Here is a 23,925-nt window from a genome sequence, read left to right on the forward strand (position 1 = left end):
TTCATACCATTCACCAGCTTTTTTTTTCTTTTTTTATGTTTTGCAACTTTTCCATTGCACTTTTTTTCCTTTTTTAAGGGAGATAATTTTAGTATTTGTTTTCTTTAGAAATTATTTTTTTATCTTTTATGCAACAGAGTTTTGGTTCGTACTTTATGAACTAATCTGAAATTTTTCTTTCAGGAAATATACTGTCGTTTTTTTTTCTTCATAAGAATCTGTATTAACTTTTTCTCTTTTTTCTCTAAAACTTGACCACAGACTGACCACTGTGGTAAACAAGTTTGACTCCTCTAGAAATGACTCCCTCTTTGAGTAAGTTTGATGTTGTTTTTTGTAAGTCTTTTGGTTTAAATTAGTAATGTTATACACAGATTAATTTAGTTTATTTTTACAACACTTTTATATTTGATAAAGTTTGATTATTATAATTATAGTTATTATGAACTTGTTGCATAATTGAATTTTACGATCAATTCTTAAAATTTATTTCAGGAAAATATCTTGATTATCTCCCTTTCATGATTTTGTTTTAAATTATTTTCTCATTTCTTTCAAGTTATTTACTTCATTTCTTTTTCTTGAGCTTTTGTTTACATTTAATACAAATTTATACAGATATATATAATTTTTTTCTCTCTATAACTCTTTTTTTCTTCTGCCAAATGCCTTTGTAAATATCTTAAATTTGGTTTTCCTCCATGCATACTCACATTTTCTTATTTTGTTTTTAATGTTTTCTTCTGTAATCACTTTCTACCTATCCTATTTACATAGATAGTTTTTAGATGTTGTTTTGCCAATTGTACTAGAAAAGTTTAGAATCAAAGCCCCCTTTACATGTGATCTACATTCATGCAATAACAAGCAGGTACATGTAGTAGGGACATTAAAACAACCATGTATGGGTCATTCTCAGTTATTCAGCATTTTTTTATATACCTTGGTGAAAAATATAAATGTTGGCTTTTGGTCCATTTTTTGGTCTCAAATTGAGACTAAAACATTGATCTTTATGGTTCAAATAATAAAAAGATAGTTCAGTATGTGGAAATATATTTTAATTGAATTTTTTTAACAGTACCCTCTGTGTTTTGGATGTTATATATTTTTCATTGACAGTATCATATATGCATTAAATGTACAATTTCAATAGAATAATTCATATATTTTAGATAAAGAAGTTAATATCTTTAAAATTAAAATCATTTATCAACTGATATTACAATAGAAAGGGAGTAATTATGTATAATTTGTTGTTGTGGATGTGACTCAAAATTAATACTGTATACATAACAAGTTTACTTCAAGAGTTTGTGTGTCAATTATTTTTAAAGGAGAATTCATAAGATTTTGTTGTGGTTATTCATTAAACAGATACATTGGACTTTTCAAATAAATACTCATTATTGCATATATTTTTTTACGGAATTATTATGGATGTTACATTTTGACAATTGACAAAATGGAATTTGTATAACATCCAAAACATAAAAAATATCCTGAGTTTGTGCATCAAACAGTAATGTCCAAAACATGTCACAGAATTATAAGTATATTCCAGAGCAACGGTTAAACCATACACATGTTAAACTAATTTTAGTTTATATAATATAATAGTACCATGTTTATATTCCCTCAATTATAATTTAATGGGGTTAGTTTGTACTCCCTGTTTTGGATGTTACTTGTTCGAGTAAAATTTAGGTCACAATAACATCCAAAACAAGTGTTTGTGCATCAAACAGTAATGTCCAAAACATGTCACAGAATGAGAAGTATATTCCAGAGCAATGGTTAAACCATACACATGTTAAACTAATTTTAGTTTATTGTAAAATAATAGTACCTTGTTTATATTCCCTCAATTATAATTTAATGGGGTTAGTTTGTACTCCCTGTTTTGGATGTTACTTGTTCGAGTAAAATTTAGGTCACAATAACATCCAAAACAAGTGTTTGTGCATCAAACAGTAATGTCCAAAACATGTCACAGAATGAGAAGTATATTCCAGAGCAATGGTTAAACCATACACATGTTAAACTAATTTTAGTTTATTGTAAAATAATAGTACCTTGTTTATATTCCCTCAATTATAATTTAATGGGGTTAGTTTGTACTCCCTGTTTTGGATGTTACTTGTTCGAGTAAAACAGTAATGTCCAAAACATTGATCATTGATTTGAACATTGTATAATAAAACAGATAATAACTTTGGATATTGTTTTATTTTTCATCATCCAGTGCTACGATATTTAAATAGTGCAGATACACAATTTTAATATATAACTTATTTTTAACTAAAATGGTACGGACATTACGCAACCACGTGCTTATCACGTCAAAATATAACATCCACAAAAAGGTTGACAGGTCAAAATGTCACCGTCCATATGCATCTGTGTTGTTTATCGTCAAATTGGCAATTTCCGTCATATTATATTTACCTATATATTGAACCACGTAAATAACTGATCACGCAATGAAAACTTACCATTTAGTTGCGTATTTATTACAATATCAATGAATTTAAATTAAGTTTTGGATGTTACAACTTGCTTTCGCCTGACCGATGACACTTAACTCCATTTTCGAAAGTCCCACGGCTGCTTTGTGTACACAAAGATCGATGACGTCTTTTTGGACGAGTCCAAACTTTCATTTAGGGGGGTTGGATATCGGACGATTGTAATATTGGAAGTAAACGAGGATTCGTTTTGGATGTTAATTATTGACCGATATTACCACGTCTGTAAAAGATTGACGATTTCTTTTTATTATGAAGCCCTGCATGTCATATCATTTTACAAAATACATCTAAAGAACAACAAAACCCCTGTTTACTTTGCGAATAGTGTTGTCCACATTCTGTTCTGTGTAAATATTTATCGCAAAATTAGGTAAGGTTTGACCGATGCAGTAACATCCATACACTAATTTTTATTACTAAAATATATATATTAATAATGCCCTGTTTATTATATTTTATACATGAACAAGTAAATCTGAGTATATAGTTTTTATTATTCCTTAACTTGCCCTGGTTGTGCATACAAAAATGACATAAAAATATGATTAAATATGACCATGGAAAAATGTCCCAAAATGGACGCCATCAAAACACCCTTTTTTTATTTTAAAACTCTTGTAAATTTCTTTCTTCTCCACTTATCATCCTTAAATTATCTTTACTATCTATTCAACATTAGTAGAAAAGAATAACACATCAGATTTGCCAATATCTCCTTTATTTTCTTCACAAATTATCATCAAAGTCCAATGGTACTGAATTGCTGATTAACTGAGAATGACCCGTATCTAAATTATTTGGAAAAATGTATGCACTTCATATTTAATCAGAGAGAAATTTATAAATGTTAATATGTTTTTATGATGTATGCATTGAACCAAAGCCTTGAATCTAGATAGTGAGCTTAATCATGTTTCTTATTGTTAATTGCAACAAGATCAAATACAATTAAGTTTCCTCAAAATTGACTTATCGCACATTACAGGTGCATAGTGAATGTGCTTTTCTTTACGATTTTATTGTGGCTTTAAAAGTTATTTTGAATGATTTCTTAACATCAATAAACTTGCATCATATAAGCAAACAAAGACAAGCTAAAAAGAGGAAGTGGGTTTTATGAATCAGTTAAAGCACTCCTTTAATGCTTTTTCCCCAGTATATTTATCTATGTTTGTTTACAATTGTTGTTGAAAACACTTAATTTTATTTGTCGTTATAAAGCATTATGACAAAAAAAATTGATGAATTTGTAATTAAGACTTCTAAAATCCACTTTAAAGTATAAATTCTAATTCTTCTATGATATTTAAGCCAAATTGAAATTTTCTTAACTAATAGACAGATTCTGGAAACCTGCATGGGTCTAGTTCATGTCTTTGTAAAGGGGTGCTTTGCTTCTTTTTTAGTTTCTTCCAAACTTGCCAGTGTGCATGGAAAAATATAGTTGAATAAATATTCATCTTAGTCTATATAGATAGTTTTCCGCACCTACATTCATAGATCTGTATTATAAAATTTCTATTTATTTTAAAACTCTGAAAACAGTCAGTACACATGTACCTTTAAAGTAAATTTCTATTCATTTTAAAACTCTAAAAACAGTAAGTACCTTTAAATTCCTTTGTGTTTAAGCAAATTTTTTTTTTTAGGTGTCAGCCATTAATGTAAATGGCATTTTACAATACTATTATTATTCTTTTTTTATTTCTTTATTGTTTTATTCTGTATATAAAAAAAAACTTTAGTCATTTTCATTATATAAAAACTGTTATAATGTAAAAATGTAAAACTTAATTTCCTAAAAAAATAACGTAGTGTGATATGATATCTTTATTTCAGGTTCATATGTAAGTCAAAAACTAAAATATTTGTTATGATTCTGAGAGCTGAAACATCCAGGAGAAACTGATCACTTGCCTTAATATGTAGATCACATGACCAATACATGTACTTCATTGTTCAGTGACTTTCAATATTTCGATTTAAACTTCATTACGGTATTTACATCTCAGTTCAATTTTCTATCAGCACAATGAGAAAGAGATTATATTAATTTGACTTTTTATTAATGTGTGTTCAATGCTAGTGATGGCATTTCAATCCTTTTCTCTACAAAACAAAAACTATTTTCTTTTAATGTCACATATTTTCAAGCTATTTAACCTATATACCAAGTTGGATTATCTTGTTGCTAGCTAACTGAAGCAATTATTGACATTAAATATCTAGTTAGAATTCTGTTATTAAGAAGAGTTTGTAAATGTTGAAATATATACATGAAAGATACCCAATAATTGGGCAATAATTTTGATACTTTTGTTTTTTTTATAAATCTCAGAATAAGTCAGTAAAATCAGATAATGATTAATGGAAATGTTTTAGAAGAAAAGTTGTAGTACCTTTCTAAATAGAAGGATTCACGGCTGATGTTAAAATAAGAAGATGCAGTATGATTGTCTATGAGACTACTCCCTGCCAATGCAACTGTGAGCTTATCAACTATAGGTCACTGCACAAGTCAGTCGAATTTTTCAATATATGATGTCAACTTTTTTTTTTCATTTTCAGTACTTGATTTTTGTGAAAAAAACATCAATATTTTTTTTAATTAATCAATTAAACAAGTATGTAAGATTTTCAAATAAACTTAATATTCATAATGAATATGTGTTTTTGTTTTTGACAGATTTGTCTACCCTTCTATGGAGCACCTGGCCGAGGGCATACAACATATTGTTGATCATTACAGGTACACATCTATTGTTAGAATTATTATAAACTGTAAAGTATTGTTTACAAGTTTTTTTAATCAAAGTATAACAATGTACATTGTACATACGGGTCATAGAAACAAAAAATTTTTAGAACAGTTTATTTTTGTATCCCAGGTAAAGGAAAGTCGGAACGCAAATAAACTAAAACTAAAACAAAATGTGTTTATAATCTTTATTTAAAGACACAAAATAAAATAACACATATGACACTAGACATATAATTATACCCCATGCAACGGGTTGCGGAGGGTATAATGTTTTTGACCCGTCCGTCCGTCAGTCAGTCCGTCCGTCCGTCCGTCCGTCCATCAGTCCGTCCGTCCGTCCTGTTTCTTGTCATCGCAACTCCTCTCAAACCACACAACAGAATTTCACGAAACCTTTTCAGATAATAAGGACATACTATGTAGTTGTGCATATCGACGGGAAATTGCGATTCAATTTTTTTTCTAGGAGTTACGCCCCTTTCAACTTATTTACTTTAATGTACTACTGCAATAGTTTGTCATCGCAACTCCTCTCAAACCACACAACAGAATTTCACGAAACCTTTTCAGATAATAAGGACATACTATGTAGTTGTGCATATCGACGAGAAATTGCGATTCAATTTTTTTTCTAGGAGTTACGCCCCTTTGAACTTTTTTACTTTAATGTACTACTGCAACAGTTTGTCATCGCAACTCCTCTCAAACCACACAACAGAATTTCACGAAACCTTTTCAGATAATAAGGACATACTATGTAGTTGTGCATATCGACGAGAAATTGCGATTCAATTTTTTTTCTAGGAGTTACGCCCCTTTGAACTTTTTTACTTTAATGTACTACTGCAACAGTTTGTCATCGCAACTCCTCTCAAACCACACAACAGAATTTCACGAAACCTTTTCAGATAATAAGGACATACTATGTAGTTGTGCATATGGATGGGAAATTGCGATTCAATTTTTTTTCTAGGAGTTACGCCCCTTTGAACTTATTTGCCTCACTATACTGTTGACTCCTCTCGCTTGGAATTTATATACTACTGCAACAGTTTGTCATCGCAACTCCTCTGAAACCACACCACAGAATTTCATGAAACTTTGTAGATGATAAGGACATACTATGTAGATGTGCATATTGACAGGAAATTATGATTCAATTTTTTTTTCTTATACAGTTTCCTTTTAATACACTTATTTAATTTCTCCAATGACAATGTGGGGACGTGGGATATGTGAGCGCGCTCACTAAGGTTCTTTAATTTTTATTAGAATAAATCAACATTCAGTATGTTGTATGTGGATCTTTCTTATATATTTCCTTTACTGATTTGTTCTATGGATGTTATTAGACTCTGTCATTTGGCATTTCGGATATAAGCATACTCCACTTTATTGCATAATTTTGTCTGACAAATAGGCTATGCAAATAACTGAAATCTACTGTAATACTTCTGTAATGTTTACATTTATTTCAGTATCAAGAGGTTTATTGGGTTTGGAGTTGGTGCAGGAGCTTATATTCTTTCAGAATATGCTGTAAGTAGTAAAATGATTTCATATAAGTAAAAAACCTTTCAAAGCTTACATGGGGATTAAATACAGATAATATTAATTTTTATTTTGTGATAATATCACGGGTAAAGCAAAAAACTGAATATTTATATGGTGATGAAAAAACCTTAACAAAAAATAAAAGAAAGTTTTTGAAGGATAAAGGATCAACCTGTATTATTGTTTAATGAATAATATTTATGAAACTTTTTTTTTAATTTTAATGTTTTCTTCATTTTACCAGTTATTGAAATGTCATGTTTTGAAAAAAATCATTTTTAAGCTTGAGCATCCAGAAAATGTAGATTCATTGGCATTGATTAACAGTACAGTTGGCAAAGCAGGATGGATAGAGTGGGGATATCAGAAGTTAAATTCCTGGTATCTGTGGAGTGGTCAGATGACCAATTTTACTGAAGACTACCTGCTGTGGCACTGGTTTGGATATGTGAGTATCTTCGTGCATTATTACACGTTCTTAAAAATCATCTAAAGCACAGAACAAATCACAGTTTGACCATATTGATGAAGTCTTGATGCCTCTATAACCTAAAAATAATTAGATATTTTGTTTAGTAGATCTGTACAAATGTGATGTTTTATTCCCCCACAGGGCCCCACTGCATATAAAAAAGAAGATGTGATATAATTGCAAATGAGACAACTATCCACAAAAGACCGAAATGACACAGACATTAACAACTATAGGTCACTATGGCTTTCAACAATGAGCAGAGCCCATACCGCATAGTCAGCTATAAAAGGCCCCGATAAGACAATGTAAAACAATTCAAGCAGTCTGTCTTTACTATTGTATGTACAACATGTACAATTGATAATTAGTTTGTGTGTTCTCTAAACATTTGTTCGCCTCAACAAAATGTTTTAAAACTTATACACAATGCTTATTACCACAAACAAAGATTAAATTTGAATAGGGTGTCATTACTATTACCATTCTAGAGTTATGCCCCTTTACAAATGGAAAAATTGCGTGAATATTGTTTCTGTTCTCTAGCTTAAGTTTGTCTCAACCAAATATTATGAAAGTTATACACAATGCTTATTACCACAAAATTCAAATCAAGTTGAAGTTTGAATGGGTTAACTTTTACTGCTCTTCACATATTTGCCTTTATAACGTTTGTGAGCAGGGGATTTATCTGTCTCCCAAGGACACATTTTCTTTTAATTTGTTTACAATACAGACTGTCAGAACAATGATGTTTTGATATTAACTTCAATTTTGCTGAAAATTTCTTGACATGTGCAAATTTCTAATTATTTTAATCTTTTATTTTACAGAAGACAAAATATGAAAACCAAGACTTAGTCCATGTTTTTAGAGAGTATGTCAAATCTATCAATCCACAGAATCTGTCATTGTTCATTGAATCATACCTCAAGTAAGTTTAGTAATTCTCAAGTTGTTCTAAATCAGCTGTATAGGAAAGAGAGTAAAAATGAAGAATTGTGTATCTGTGACACCTTAATTTTGGAGATGTTACACAGTTTTAATTCAAATTTCATGGGTGTTTTTATGCACCATTTATGGGCATTATGTTTTCTGGTTCGTGCATCTGTTCTACTGTCAGTTCTTTGGTCATCCGTTCGGTGGTCCATTGGTCCATTGGTCCATCTGTCATGCTTCAGGTTAAAGTTTTGGGTCAAGGTAGTTAATGAAGTTGAAGTCCAATCAACTTGAAACTTAGTTCACATGTTCCCTATGAAAGAATCTTTCTAATTTTAATGCCAAATTGGAGATAAAACCCCATTTTTAGGTCCACTGAAGATAGAAAATGATAGTGTGGATGGGGCATCCGTGTACTAGGGACACATTCTTCTTTTAAGAATAATACAAAAATAAAAAAAAACATATATATACTGTTAACATTAGTTAAACTAAAAAAAAAAAATTCCCAGGTAACTCAGAAGATTTAATATATATATTTTGTTTTCAGACGTAGGGATCTTGGTATTGTTAGAGAACTTGATCCTATCAAAAGACCACATGCTAGGACTATCAAGTAAGTTATTTATGGAGGGCAAATACTGCCAGCTTTCAGTCCAAAACAGTATTTAGAAATTCAATGAAAGTGTGCATATGTTTGGTCAGGGCTATTCCAGAAAAAAATGTATGGGGGGGTTGGAAGGCAGTTTTTTGTCAGCACCCGCCACCCAGACAATTGTAATTGAGAATTATAGTGCATTATAGTGTGAAAAGTTGCTCTAATACCCATCACCCATGTATTATTAATATAATGTGCCTTCCAACCCCCCCATATATTTTTTTCTGGAATAGCCCTCAGACTATCTCTTAGATATTGAAGGTATTGGATAAATAAATATTAAATGCAAGTTTTGGAATGTAAATGGCGTTCAGTAGGATACTTTATAAAAAACTTATGTATATCCAGAAATAAGATGAGCAGGTAATGAATTCAGCAAGCATTTCCAAAATTTGCTAAATCTCCTGATAGACATGATAGAATATAGAATCTTTAACAATAAAGTTACTAATTATCATTTATTATGCTTACCAGATTAATATACCCAGATCTTTCTTTTATCTTTATAAAACTACTTTTAAAAAGTCTGGGCATGAAAAAAAATTAAGGACCTACCTCCTTTGCATTTTAAACATATTAACTTTATATGAACCAAAGCAAACGTATATTTGATTGTTTGTAGATGTAGAAATATTTTACTAGTTGGTGATATATTAACTTTATATGAACCACATCAAACGTATATTTGATTGTTTGTAGATGTAGAAGTATTTTACTAGTTGGTGATATATTAACTTTATATGAACCCAAGACAACGTATATTTGATTGTTTGTAGATGTAGAAGTATTTTACTTGTTGGAGATATATTAACTTTATATGAACCACATCAAACGTATATTTGATTGTGTTGTAGATGTAGAAGTATTTTACTTGTTTGAGATATATTAACTTTATATGAACCACATCAAACGCATATTTTGATTGTTTGTAGATGTAGAAGTATTTTACTTGTTGGAGATATATTAACTTTATATGAACCACATCCAACACATATTTTGATTGTTTGTAGATGTAGAAGTATTTTACTTGTTGGAGATATATTAACTTTATATGAACCACATCAAACGTATATTTGATTGTTTGTAGATGTAGAAGTATTTTACTTGTTGGAGATATATTAACTTTATATGAACCACATCAAACGTATATTTGATTGTTTGTAGATGTAGAAGTATTTTACTTGTTGGAGATATATTAACTTTATATGAACCACATCAAACGTATATTTGATTGTGTTGTAGATGTAGAAGTATTTTACTTGTTGGAGATGATTCCCCACACATTGACCAAGTCACAGATATGAATGGAAGAATGGATCCACAGGAGACAGATTTTATGAAAGTAAGTTGGTCTTGTCAAATTGTTGTTCAAAATAGTGATAAGAAACAAAATATTCTGTGCTGTAAAATAGTTATCAGGTACCAGGATTAAAATTTAGTACGGCAGACACATGTTTCGTCTACATAAGACTCATCAGTGACACTCATATCAAAACAGTTAAAAAGCCAAATTGTAAATTTGGAAATTATTGGGTGCATTTATTAATGGGATTTTTTAAGAATCAACAAAATAGCCAGTTAAGTTATTGCAAATTTGAAAAATGCCTGTATACAAATTTATGTTCAAGTAATTAGAATGCCAGTTCTTATTAATGTGCATTAATAAAAACCTCTCAATAATTTCTGAATTTATAGTATTTAATAAACTTTCTAAAGATTATTATCCCTTTAAGACACTTCTGTATTTTATAAACTTTTTATTGTTTTTACATCAATATCATAAAAAGTCTTATCTTTGACATTCAGATCCAGGATTGTGGAGGTATGCCATTAGAAGAACAGCCAGGGAAAGTGTGTGAAGCTTTCAGATTATTCTTACAAGGCATGGGATATGGTTAGTATTGAGATGCTATACTACTCTATGTAAAGTGAATGATAATGAATATATACAGAAATAATTATTATGCTTTTTAGGGGGGAAGGGATTTAAAATTTATATATGGAAAGAAGTATATTCTAGTGGAGTTAAAGAATGGGGTGGACTGGAAATATGGCAAATGATAAGGAAATTGCAGTGTCATTTTATACATTTATGATGTACTAGAGTCAAATATGTGGAGAAGTGTGAATATAATAACTTTATTATTAATAAAAAAAACAAATTAGGTTTGTAATGGTATGTCATGTTCTAAGGTTAATAATTCATGAAATTAATGGATATGGGGAATGTGTTAAAAAAGACAACAATCCGACATAAAAACGAATTATCCTTTGGATGTGATCTTTAAACTTGAAAAGACTTTGGAGAATTAAAGATTACTATGGCATAAATAGAACATGTATTGCTTGATGGGAGAAACTTGTAGTGCAGCCGAGTGTAAATTGGTACAGATGCTTTTACAAATGGTAAAATGTGATTAATCCATTATATGTTAAGTTCCCATGTGCAAAAGTTCGTAAGTAAAATTCTTATATGAAATCTAAACATGTACTCAGAAGGGTTGCAAAAAATTGCATGGCATTTTGCTTGTGTAATTAGAAATGAAAGTTACATTTATTGACACAAGCTTCTGTATTTTACATTTGCTTTTATCATGCAAAAAAGCCTGATCTAATTATTGCACTTGTTCTTTCAGTTATTGACATCACATTATCAGTTTTTGGAAGTGAGAAATAATTTGCATTAATAAGAATCATTATTTTGTTAACTACAAAAGGTGTCTTGAGTCATTGTTCAATTTTCACAGCTTCTAAAAGTATCCGTTTATCAATTCTATTAATTATTCACACATATTTTGTGTTATATTGTTAATATTCTTTTTACAACATTTATATTGATAATCATATTATAAATGAGAATCAGGGTCAAATATATTGAATTTGTTACAATTTTTATATATAGCTGTTGTCACACATATGTATAATTATCTGTAGTTGATCAAAATAATGTAGCTAGTAACCTTTGAAAGGAAATTGCTTGTGTAGAGAAAACAAATAATCATAGTGAAAATACAAATTTATCTTTTAAAAATTATTCTTTTCTTTGAAATTCATTTGTAATATCAAATATAAGGGGTAGACAATCATTTTGTGGTGAAGTATTTCTTCTGCTACACACTTTTGAGTAATTATTTCAATTTGATTTCAGTGCCAACATTAAGAGCCCCCAAGAATCCCGCTCAGCAAACACGCCATAGTCCACACAGAAAAGATGTAGATTTCAGCAAAATCCAACCTGTTTGTTAATTGTTTGTTGTTACATGTGCTTAACACTTGAGTATTGTGAACTGTAAACAAAAAAATAGCTGACGCATATTTTACAAACATTGTTTATTGAATGAGTTGCATATGATGTTAATCATTTACTTACAGATTAATGTTGCTTCTTATTAATGTGTTTACCAGTATATATTAATGCATAAATTCACATATTATGTTTTAGGAATTGATGATTGAACATTATTGAAACTATAAATGATCTTTTGGGGTTAATTTCAATATTTGAATAAAATGTAACTTTCACATTATAATTGGATTAAAAATATCAATCTGAATACTTTAAAAAGGTGAGTTTTGGCATTGATACTTTTCTCAAATACTTTAATGATAGAATTTAAAAAGAAGTTCAATGAATCGCAATTTACTGTGAAATTATAGTTCTAAAAATGTTTACTCAAAGTGTTAATTGATTGCCTTCAATAGGTGTTCCAATCTATCCACAAGTTTAAATTTTTAATTTGAATTGTTGAAAATTGATAAAATAAATTTATTTAAAAAATGCGAAGTCCTGATTGGCTGTCTCTTATAAACTGGTGTATGTAGAGAATTTGTGTTGAGGGCTATTCCATTAAAATGAATGTGGGAGGGTGAGAAGGGACTTTCAAAATATCCCTACAAGCAAGAACATTTTTGGGATAGTTTTGCATAATGGTAATAGACACATACTGAAACTGAAAAAAACCCATGACCCTTATTTAGTAATTATACATCCCTTCCTACCCTACAAAATTTAATGGAATAACCCTTATGGACAGACATCTCACAGGGGAGAGGAGTGCAATGTATCATACATAATCATGATAATTATTGGATTGTTGTTGTATATACTTCATTTTTATATTGTTGAATATTTTATGTAAAAGTTGTTGAAATTATGTGTAAATTTATAATTATATATATTTGTTTTTTTGTATATATGTTGTTGTATGATTTTTACTGAGTATATTTATACAATGTTATATGATAACAGACCCATCCTTATGTGTGGTTTGTTATATGATTGAAACTGTAAGGTGATAAAGCTATACTGCTTACAATTTAACTATTTGCAGATTAAGTTTGAACTTTTTGAAATAGTTTATTTTGTGAGACCAAAAAGTGTTCACTTAAAATCTAACATAAATGCTTTATGAACATGTAAATGTATAAAGATGAGCAAATGCTTATTTTCTCTCTTTGCATGTAAGATTTGTTATGTGTAAGCACTTCTGTGTTGCTACTGAAAAAGTTTGTTAGACTCATGTTCATCTATTTGTTGTCAGCAATAAAGACCCAAGTAACATTTTTTTTAAAATTGAAGTATAAGCACATTATCTATTTATAGGTTTTATAGAATTGCCTTCATTATCTATTTATAGGTTTTATAGAATTGCCTTAATTATCTATTTATAGGTTTTATAGAATTGCCTGTTTCTTAATTTTGTTGAAGAGTTCAATATAGACACAGAGGAATAGCAGTGTTTTGGAACATATTGTATGTTATAACAGTTTTGTTAAAAATGTAAATATGAAACAAGTTTTTCTGTATTCACAAGATCCAGAAAAAGACAAGATAGAAAAAAATACCGCAAGTAAATCTTTTAAATTGACTATGACAAAGTTCCTCAACCCTGACAAGGCTCCCTCAAAAAAATATTGTATATATATGTTAGATTAGGATTGTCAGTGTCCAGTACTTTATTTGAGCACAGTTAGGTTAGTTATTGCCTATAGTAAGTATTCAAGGCTTATCAAATATTATTCACTGGATACAATTTTTTACAACTGAACCAAGCTGTTTAAATATTTATAAGTACTTACACATTTATTGGCTATTTACTTTGATGTGTTCAAATTTCCATGGGAAAATTTTATCAAATATACATTGCTCAAAATTTTTCAACTGACTTAACTTTAACGAATCTCAAAAACATTTTATTATAAGGAGAAAATAATGGCATAATCAGTGAGGTGTTTATAGTAAAACATAAGGGAAACTGCCTCTTAGATAAATTTGTGTTGTGTTAATTGTGATATAATAAGTTCATATCAAGTCAAGTCTTTTTTGTAATTTCCAAGAGTTGCTGTGTTTTGTTGTGAGCATTTATCTGTGGATGTTACCCTATGCACACATTACTTTGTACATATATATTGACCAAACCATGTGTTAATTAATTTGTAATTAGATATTTAAGCTTTGTAATGTTTATTTATGAATCATTCCACAGAAATCAGCAATTAAATAATTAGAGAAAGTATAAGTTCTTTTTATAATTACACCTTATGTAAGAATCCTGGATTTTGATTGGTTGATAGCCAGTGTATTTTTCACCAATTTACTGTTATCAAATGCATATGGTTAATTTTTTAACGCTGCCGGGGTATATGCAGAAGGATATGCCTTTTTTACCCTCTAGAGCTCTGCTGTGGTATTTGCCAAAAAATACTCTATCCGACTGGACGCTTGTAACATCACGATCATCAATGCGTTTTTGAATGTTAAAATTCGGTGTGTAATTAAACAGATATAGCATGTTCTTGAGGGGTGTTTGCAAAAAAATATCAGTCTTGAGAATGAATTTATCTCGCCTTACGGCTTGCAAAATTTAACATTCTGATGGGTAATTTTCGAAAATACACCTTCTTAACATGATATATCTGTTTATTATACCCCAGCTTTCTGAATCATGTGTGATATAGTGTCTGTCTTTTCCTCCTTCTATACCAATTTTGTCTATTGCAACTGCTTTAAACATCCCTTCTGTGTGGACTTGCATTATTATTGGTATGGTCATAATTGTAATTCAATTATTTTAAAAACTTTTAATGTTTTGAAATATGAAGGAATAGATTACCTTAGCTGTATTTGGCAGATCCTTTCCAAAAAATATTCCAAAATGTGGATGAAATATTTGCTACTGGATATAAGAAAGCAACAATCGGTCAAGAATGAACAAATGAACATGTATGGTTATAGCAATAAAACAGCAACACATGAACTAGAGAGAAACAGACCACATTCTTAAGGATAACATGTACAATCTATAATACATTGTACTAAAATATCTTCTATTCATATCTTTTATTTGTATAAAACTAATTAAGCATATATTCTTTTTGTGGTTTAAAGTTTCTTTAAACAAGGTAGATGCTAAAAAAATGTAGTTTTCAGATATAAACAATACCAAATATTCACATTATTATTTTCAAAATGGACACAAAGCCATAAATTTGCAATTTCTGTGATGAAAAATGTGCAAAAAAAATAAATACCCATAACACTTCGGTTTTGTACATTTCATGAGCAGAAGATTATATGATATAGTCAAATACGAATGTATGACCCAATCAAAGTATCATATTTTACATGAATTTTAAGAAAATCAACCAAAATCTGACCAAACAAAGGCTCATTTTTGTGAGAAATTAAAAATGTAAAATTTGAGTTTTCTTCAAGTTAGATTTGATGGGATTTATTCTGTGTATATTAGGGGCTTAATGCTATAGATTGGAACTAAAACATTTTCTGTTGCAATTAGTTGGGGGTTCAAACTTAGTTTTACTGGATTAATAGTTATATACTTTAATTCAGTCAGAGACCCGCGATATCACGGTAGTGTTATAGTATTATAAAAAACAGGTCTTTTTCTTACCATTAACATGATTATTACACTTGTTTTTTTCCAGTGAACCATGAAAATAAATACTTAAGAGTAATTAAAATCTTGCAAAAGGCTTATAAAGATCAATTGGATTAAAGCCAAAGAAGCATTTGTCAAACGTTGGCATCTTTTTGTTAGCTTTTCACATTATTGTATTCAGCTCGAGAATACTGCCCATAATGAAACCAAACTAGGCAAATATGTTCCTTTTGCTGACATTTTCAGAATTCTTTTATCTTGGGGTTTATTCATCAACAAACTCTTTCACTCTAGCCTTTTGTTATTAATGGGTGACTGTACTTGAGAAAACATTATCTAAATAAAACTCGATAAAGGTTACAAATGGAAACCAACCTAGAATAGAATTTTCCTTTGTAGACCAACAAGTTGTTAGTAGTTTTACATTATTTATAAAATTTGATAAGCGCTTGAATAAGTGTTTGACCTGATATAACATTTAAATAAGGGAGACGAAAGATACCAAAAAGACAGTCAAACTCATAAATCTAAAATAAACTGATAACGCCATGGCTAAAAATGAACAAACAATAGTACACATGACACAACATAGAAAACTAAAGAACAAACAACACGAATCCCACCAAAAACTAGAGGTGATCTCAGGTGCTCCGGAAGGGTAAACAGATCCTGCTCAACGTGTGCACCTGTCGTGTTGCTTATATGATAACAAATCCAGTAAATGTCTTATTCTGTAGGTCACATTCATGAAAAGGAAGGGGATTGTAGTTACGACGTAAGGAACATATCCAATATCATTTAAGTGTTGATGCTGCTTAAAGCAATCAATTGACCAATCAGGTCTTTGGAGGTCCTTAATAAGTGAGATGTTTATGCCCCCACCATAGCGGTGGGGCCATAAAGTTTTACTCTTGTTTCAATTTAAAAACGGAAAGTCCCTAATCAAATGGCAAAAATTAAAAGCTACAACACACCAAACGAAAGGACAACAACTGTCATATTTCTAACATATATTCATTGCATTGAAGACCTGTTGGTGACCTTCTGCTGTTGTCTGCTCTATGGTCGGGTTGTTTTCTCTTTGGCACATTCCCCATTTCCATTCTCAATTTTATATAACCACGTCGAAAAGTTTTTAGAAGTTACTTACCACTAAAGTTTTGTTTATTCCACCGTTCTGATGAACAGTTAAATACGTCTTCTCAGATGGTGTCGAAGGAAATTTTTGTTTCTTACAAGAACAAACGATCCAATTAAAACGAAACTTGGCACTGACGTTCCTCTAGATGTATGTAACAAATTATGACCACAAGCAGAGGCCTTATCTGATTTTCATGTAAATGCACGAAGAAACCTTTATTACTGTAATTTAATGATGTGCTCTGAAAATTGATCAACTATTCTTTTGTCTGCACAGATTTTACCATTTACGTACTTTTTGGTTAAAATGGACATGTATTGTGATGCAAACCCTTTTGACCTTTTCAATAACATGCCCAAAAAATTGAAATACTACAGCAATGTTCGTTGTATGCATATATATTCCCATTCCTAGTTTCCCCCTTAGTTTTACGGACTTGTATATTGTGATGGATTAACATATGTTATCGGTGTTTGTATCCAAAGTAAGGAAACTTGAGAAAAATTAAATCGGACAGTCCTTCTTCGTTCTATATTTTGTTATCTATGAAAAAATATGTTTAATTTCAAGTATACCATGGTTAATAATGTTAATTAAAACAAAAAATAATCTTAAAAAGCAGGTTAATAGACGGTGTGAAAATTCGACTATTGATATTTATCTAAAAAAAAAAAACACTCTAAAACACCAGGACATTTTACGAAATCGTCTGACAGATGTAGTATGAGTACCAAATGAGAGAACAGAACAAAACAGCTATAATTCACCCAACGGCTTTCAACAATGACCAAAACTCATACCACATAGACAGCTATAAAGGGCCCTAAAATTACAGTTGTAAAACAATTTAAAACAGTAAAAAAGTAACGGCCTAATTTATGTACAAAAAAATGAACGAACACCATGTGTGACGCAACAACCAACGACAACCACTGTACACAGGATTTTGAACATGCACTTACATCATTTACTTTGCGGCGGGGATAAAACTAGTTTTTTGGCGCCATACCCTCTCTTCAACATGAGAAGTCTGATTCCACGTGTGGGTCTTTGATATCAAGTGGTATTTGCTCCCAGCTTCTAAAATAATATTTACATTTGGTGTTTTTGTTATCCATCGTTATTTATTCGAGATAACTGCTTATCACATACTTTTTTACTGTATGATATTTTACTGACGTTTTGTCAGTCTGCTGTTAGAGAAGTGGAGTTGAGTTCTAGAAAACTACTTCGACCTATCAACTTTTCATATGTATGTTCTAAGTCGGGAAATTTGTCAGTTTTATGTCGTTTCTTTTCTTTTTAATAACTTAATCCTCTTCCTGTCCACTTGCACATGATGTCACTACCAAAGCCCTTCACTGTTGCCTGTCTTGTGCCTTTTTCCTGCCTCTGTCCATGTCATTCCCATGATTCTCAGTTCACTTTCTATTGTGCGTCGCCATATTTTCTTTTGGTCTACCTCTCTTTCTTTTCCCCTCTGCTGTTGTCCAACCAAGAGCTATCTTTGTAATGTCATGTTTGTCTTTTCGTAGAATCAATCCATTATCGCCTTTCTTTAATTTCTGCTCTGTCGATTGCTATTACATAATGTTTTTTCGTTATTTATTTTTTGACAAATAGTGTTTATAGTAGATCTTTGATGGTTCTGTTAGACTTACTCACTTTTAAGTACAAGGGAAGATAATAAACATGGCATATTGTATGTACATCTGTCTTTTGTGGAAGACTGTTTTGTCATTCAGTTATTTTTTAATTTTTTTAATATTGTCGTTCATCTCACTAGTCTTTTTATTCGTAATTTAATATCTCTTTTTTTGTATGTTATAAAAGAGGGACGAAAGATACCAACGGGACAGTCAAACTCATAAATCTAAAACAGACTGACAACGCCATGGCTCAAAATGAAAAAGACAAACAAACAACAGCACACACGACACAACATAGAAAACTAAAGAATAAACAACACGAACCCCACCAAAAAACTAGGGGTGATCTCAGGTGATCTGGAAGGGTAAGCAGATCCTGTTCCACATGCGGCACCCGTCGTGTTGCTTATGTGATAACAAATCCGGTAAATGGTCCAATTCGGTAGGTCACATTCATGAAAGGGAAGGGAAGGGGATTGTAGTTACGACGTAAGGAACATATCCGATATCATTTGTGAAACGGTTATTCCATAACGGTCAACCAACTCGTGATGGCGTCCGTAAAATTTACGAAGGGATGATTTCAACTTCACCATTTGGAACTCTTGGTTTAATAGCTCCCAGTAGCAACCCTCTATCAAGAAAATCATGATAGGAAATGCAAGCACGGGAATATCGTATCAATTGGGAGATTATACCCCGTATGCAATGAATATTGATAGTTATTCATGTTAATATAATGTATATGCCATTTGAGAGTTAAAAGGACCAAATATTTAAAAATAAAACACGTAAGGATTTTTTCATTTTATTATGATATAATATCAACAATAACTAAAATCCTTACTGTATAGTCTGCTATTATACGCATGGAAAAATATGAATCCGTTCATCCATCATTCCATCAAAACATGTACGCACATGGCCATCCATCCATCCCTCCATAAATGTATATATTCATGTACATATATATACCTACTATGCATGCACAAACATATTTTAAAAGATATAATTATTGGAAGTCAGGTACAGGGAGATGAACCCCCATGACATAGTTATCTGTATTATATAATGTGTGTAAATAAATTTATCAGTAATAAAATATTTGGATAATCTGTCCATAATGAGGTAGGGTTTTGTCCCGTTATTTCTATTGAATTCCGTTTTTTCCCTAATGTATAATGCCATAAATTAAATTGTCTATAAACACGATATTTAAAAAAAAATATTCGCAAAAAACTTTTTCGTTTGGTAAATCGCGAAGAAACAAGTGCAGTCGAATGAAGAAATGTCAGACACCCTGAATTATTATTCAAACAATCTCAATTAAAATGAAATACTCGTTTGCAACGATACCATGTTGTACATAAGGTGCCAAAAAAAAAATAAAAAAAAATAATACTGAAATCCAATGCAAAATGCAAAAAGGATAAAGTCCATAAAATCTGACAAATGATCCAACGTTAAACTTCACTTAAAGTCAATATAACCTCAAGCCTGTAACTGTATGTTTATCTAATTTGAAAAAAAACAACAGGGTTTCGTGAGACGTATAGCAATGTTCAAACAAGTCTAGGAAAAATATGTTTAATTTTAAGTATACCATGGTTAATAATGTTAATTAAAACAAAAAATAATCTTAAACAGCAGGGTAATAGACGGTGTGAAAATTCGACTATTGATATTTATCTAAAAAATAAAACCCACTCTAAAACACCAAGACATTTTACGAAATCGTTTGACAGATGTAGTATGAGTACCAAATGAGAGAACAGAACAAAACAGCTATAACTCACCCAACGGCTTTCAACAATGACCAAAACTCATACCACATAGACAGCTATAAAGGGCCCTACAATTACAGTTGTAAAACAATTTAAAACAGTAAAAAAGTAACGGCCTAATTTATGTACAAAATAATGAACGAACACAATGTGTGACGCAACAACCAACGACAACCACTGAACACAGGATTTTGAACATGCACTTACATCATTTACTTTGTGGCGGGGGTAAAACTAGTTTGTTGGCGCCATACCCTCTCTTCAACATGAGAAGTCTGATTCCACGTGTGGATCTTTGATATCAAGTGGTATTTGCTCCCAGCTTCTAAAATAATATTTACATTTGGTGTTTTTGTTATTCATCGTTATTTATTCAAGATAACTGCTTATCCCATACTTTTTTACTGTATGATATTTTACTGACGTTTTGTCAGTCTGCTGATAGAGAAGTGGAGTTGAGTTCTAGAAAACTACTTCGACCTATCAACTTTTCATATGTATGTTCTAAGTCGGGAACTTTGTCAGTTTTATATCGTTTCTTTTCTTTTTAATAACTTAATCCTCTTCCTGTCCACTTGCACATGATGTCACCACCAAAGCCCTTAACTGTTGCCTGTCTTGTGCCTTTTTTTCTGCCTCTGTCCATGTCATTCCCATGATTCTCAGTTCATTTTCTATTGTGCGTCGCCATATTTCTTTTGGTCTACCTCTCTTTCCCCTCTGCCGTTGTCCAACCAAGAGCTATCTTTGTAATGTCATGTTTGTCTTTTCGTAGAATCAATCAATTATCGCCTTTCTTTAATTTCTGCTCTGTCGATTGCTATTACATAATGTTTTTCGTTATTTATTTTTTGTGACAAATAGTGTTAATAGTAGATCTTTGATGGTTCTGTTAGACTTACTCACTTTTAAGTACAAGGGAAGATAATTAACATGGCATATTGTTTGTACATCTGTCTTTTGTGGAAGACTGTTTTGTCATTCAGTTATTTTTTAATTTTTATTATTGTCGTTCATCTCACTAGTCTTTTTATTCGTAATTTAATATCTCTTTTTTTGTATGTTATAAATGGATATTGATAGTTATTCATGTTAATATAATGTATATGCCATTTGAGAGTTAAAAGGACCAAATATTTAAAAATAAAACACGTAAGGATTTTTTCATTTTATTATGATATAATATCAACAATAACTAAAACCCATACTGTATAGTCTGCTATTATACGCATGGAAAAATATGAATCCGTTCATCTAATATTCCATCAAAACATGTACGCACATGGCCATCCATCCATCCCTCCATAAATGTATATATTCATGTACATATATATACCTACTATGCATACACAAACATATTTTAAAAGATATAATTATTGGAAGTCAGGTACAGGGAGATGAACCCCCATGACATAGTTATCTGTATTATATAATGTGTGTAAATAAATTTATCAGTAATAAAATATTTGGATAATCCGTCCATAATGAGGTAGGGTTTTGTCCCGTTATTTCTATTAAATTCCGTTTTTTCCCTAATGTATAATGCCATAAATTAAATTGTCTATAAACACGATATTTAAAAAGAATATTCGCAAAAAACTTTTTCGTTTGGTAAATCGCGAAGAAACAAGTGCAGTCGAATGAAGAAATGTCAGACACCTTGAATTATTCTTCAAACAATCTCAATTAAAATGAAATACTCGTTTGCAACGATACCATGTTGTACATAAGGTGCCAAAAAAAAAAAATAACACTGAAATCCAATGCAAAATGCAAAAAGGTTAAAGTCCATAAAATCTGACAAAATGATCCAACGTTAAACTTCACTTAAAGTCAATATAACCTTTATTACTACACGTTTAAATAGTCATTATGTTAGTTATCTTAAAGATTGCAAGGGTAAACTAAAATTTGATTGTAACATCTTTTTGGTCACTTTGTTTCTTTATTCACAATAGACAATCATGATTCAATAAGACTCCTCACATGCAAGCTCAATTTAAATATAAGGATTTTTTAAACACATTTGCATAGTGTTGTATCTACCCATTCTAAAACAAAACCATTACTATTGTTAATATCAGATCGTTGCGAATGGTGATCGATTTTGTTCAACACTCACAATCGATTCCCAAAATTGAATAGCGTTTGGAAGCCTTTATAAATATGTGTAAAATCGTTTTTACTTCGATTATGATTAATGCATTACAGTTTTCATTTCTTATTGAAAGTAATCGTGTGCATAAGAGCCTACAAAATTAACCGTTATAACAAATGTTATCAACAATTTCATGCAAATTACATTTTAAAAGGTCTTAATGTGATGCAGTAGACGGAAAGAATTTGATCATTTTATTTATCTCATAACTGTTTGTATTGATGATTTTGCTTGCTAGTGCCTTATGTCTACCCATCTGAGTATGTACCCACATCAAATGAGACATGATGACATATAAAATGTACATCTACGTAGGCGAAATACACGATGAAATTGCACGATTTGTGAATAATAATTTCACATTTATGAACAAACCCCGTTTTTTAATTATATTTTCAAGTCGAAAATGGCAACCACCGTTAACTACATTAGAGCAAGGTTTGAATGGGCTAAAAGTGGAGGATGTTTCTATTGATACGATGGCAACATCGTCTCGATACGTATTTGACAGTGGGCCTACTACAGAGCCGTTGGTTCCTCCAATTTATCACTCCTCGACATACAAACTCAAGTCAGTGGATGATTACTTGAAAATATTGGACCAGGTAAATATAGATAGTTATATGAATAAATAAAGGCAATAGCAGTATACCGCTGTTCAATAGGCATAAATCTATTTTACTGAAACAAATCTGGGTCAAAAACAATAAACACGTTAACTATTAGATGACACAAAACGGAACAACAGAAACACTGAACTGATAGAAAAACTAACACCAACATACATATAAACGGGCTATGTGATAACAACTGCCATATATTCCTGAGTTGGTACATGACATTTAAGGGGTAAATGGTGGATTGAACCTGTTTTAATGGCTAACAAAACCTATTGCCTATGTGGCAATGTCATGTGGGATTTGGGTTTAGCATCAATGAGAAAGTAATTACCATAAAGCATATATAGGACAACCTACAGTCTACAACAATAAACACTTGTCTATTTATACATTTATATGTAATTTTTTTAAATATACCCAAATCTAAAAGCAAACACAAACCATCAAATAACTTCTTTAAACTTTAATCTTGTTTAGAAATACAGTTTGTATCGATAAATCGTTTTGATCATCAATCTCATAAATACCAGAAAAAAAGTACATACAATTAAAAAATATTTGTTTATTAAAACGACTCAATAAAACTAAGGTTTTATTGTGATTTCTGACTGTGTCTAGTATTGCTAGTTAAACGTATAGAACACATTAAGCAAATAGGCCTGTCGTTTTACACTTAATGAACAGATATGTTCATATACTTACGGCATAAGAAATATTTTAGCCCAAAAACTTATCTGCAATGTCTCAGATGTTGCTTTA

General features: G+C 30.7%; 2 protein-coding genes across 10 annotated transcripts in view; both read left to right on the forward strand.

Moving 5' to 3' along the window:
- Positions 1-14,434, forward strand: part of LOC143080561 (protein NDRG3-like) — a 29,953-nt gene extending 15,519 nt beyond the window's left edge. For 4 of the 8 annotated variants that reach the window (XM_076256458.1, XM_076256462.1, XM_076256459.1 and 1 more), the window contains 8 exons: positions 5,218-5,280; positions 6,771-6,831; positions 7,130-7,294; positions 8,152-8,252; positions 8,808-8,873; positions 10,158-10,257; positions 10,722-10,809; positions 12,064-14,434. In XM_076256458.1, coding sequence (XP_076112573.1) covers positions 5,218-5,280; positions 6,771-6,831; positions 7,130-7,294; positions 8,152-8,252; positions 8,808-8,873; positions 10,158-10,257; positions 10,722-10,809; positions 12,064-12,161 — 742 coding nt within the window. In that variant the 3' untranslated portion in view covers positions 12,162-14,434. The other 4 variants (XR_012979738.1, XM_076256461.1, XM_076256464.1 and 1 more) reach the window with 4 other exon arrangements.
- Positions 14,435-19,698: 5,264 nt separating this feature from the next.
- The window catches only part of LOC143080562 (L-methionine gamma-lyase-like), a 10,903-nt gene continuing 6,676 nt past the window's right edge, over positions 19,699-23,925 (forward strand). The window contains exons 1-2 of one of the 2 annotated variants that reach the window (XM_076256467.1): positions 19,699-19,732; positions 22,947-23,151. In XM_076256467.1, the coding sequence (XP_076112582.1) occupies positions 19,728-19,732; positions 22,947-23,151 (210 nt within the window). In that variant the 5' untranslated portion in view covers positions 19,699-19,727. Of the gene's footprint in view, positions 19,733-21,770; positions 21,878-22,946; positions 23,152-23,925 lie in introns of those variants that run through there. The other variant, XM_076256466.1, reaches the window with a different exon arrangement.

The sequence above is a fragment of the Mytilus galloprovincialis genome, chromosome 6 (assembly GCF_965363235.1).
Source record: "Mytilus galloprovincialis chromosome 6, xbMytGall1.hap1.1, whole genome shotgun sequence".
Taxonomy (NCBI): Eukaryota; Metazoa; Mollusca; class Bivalvia; order Mytilida; family Mytilidae; genus Mytilus; species Mytilus galloprovincialis.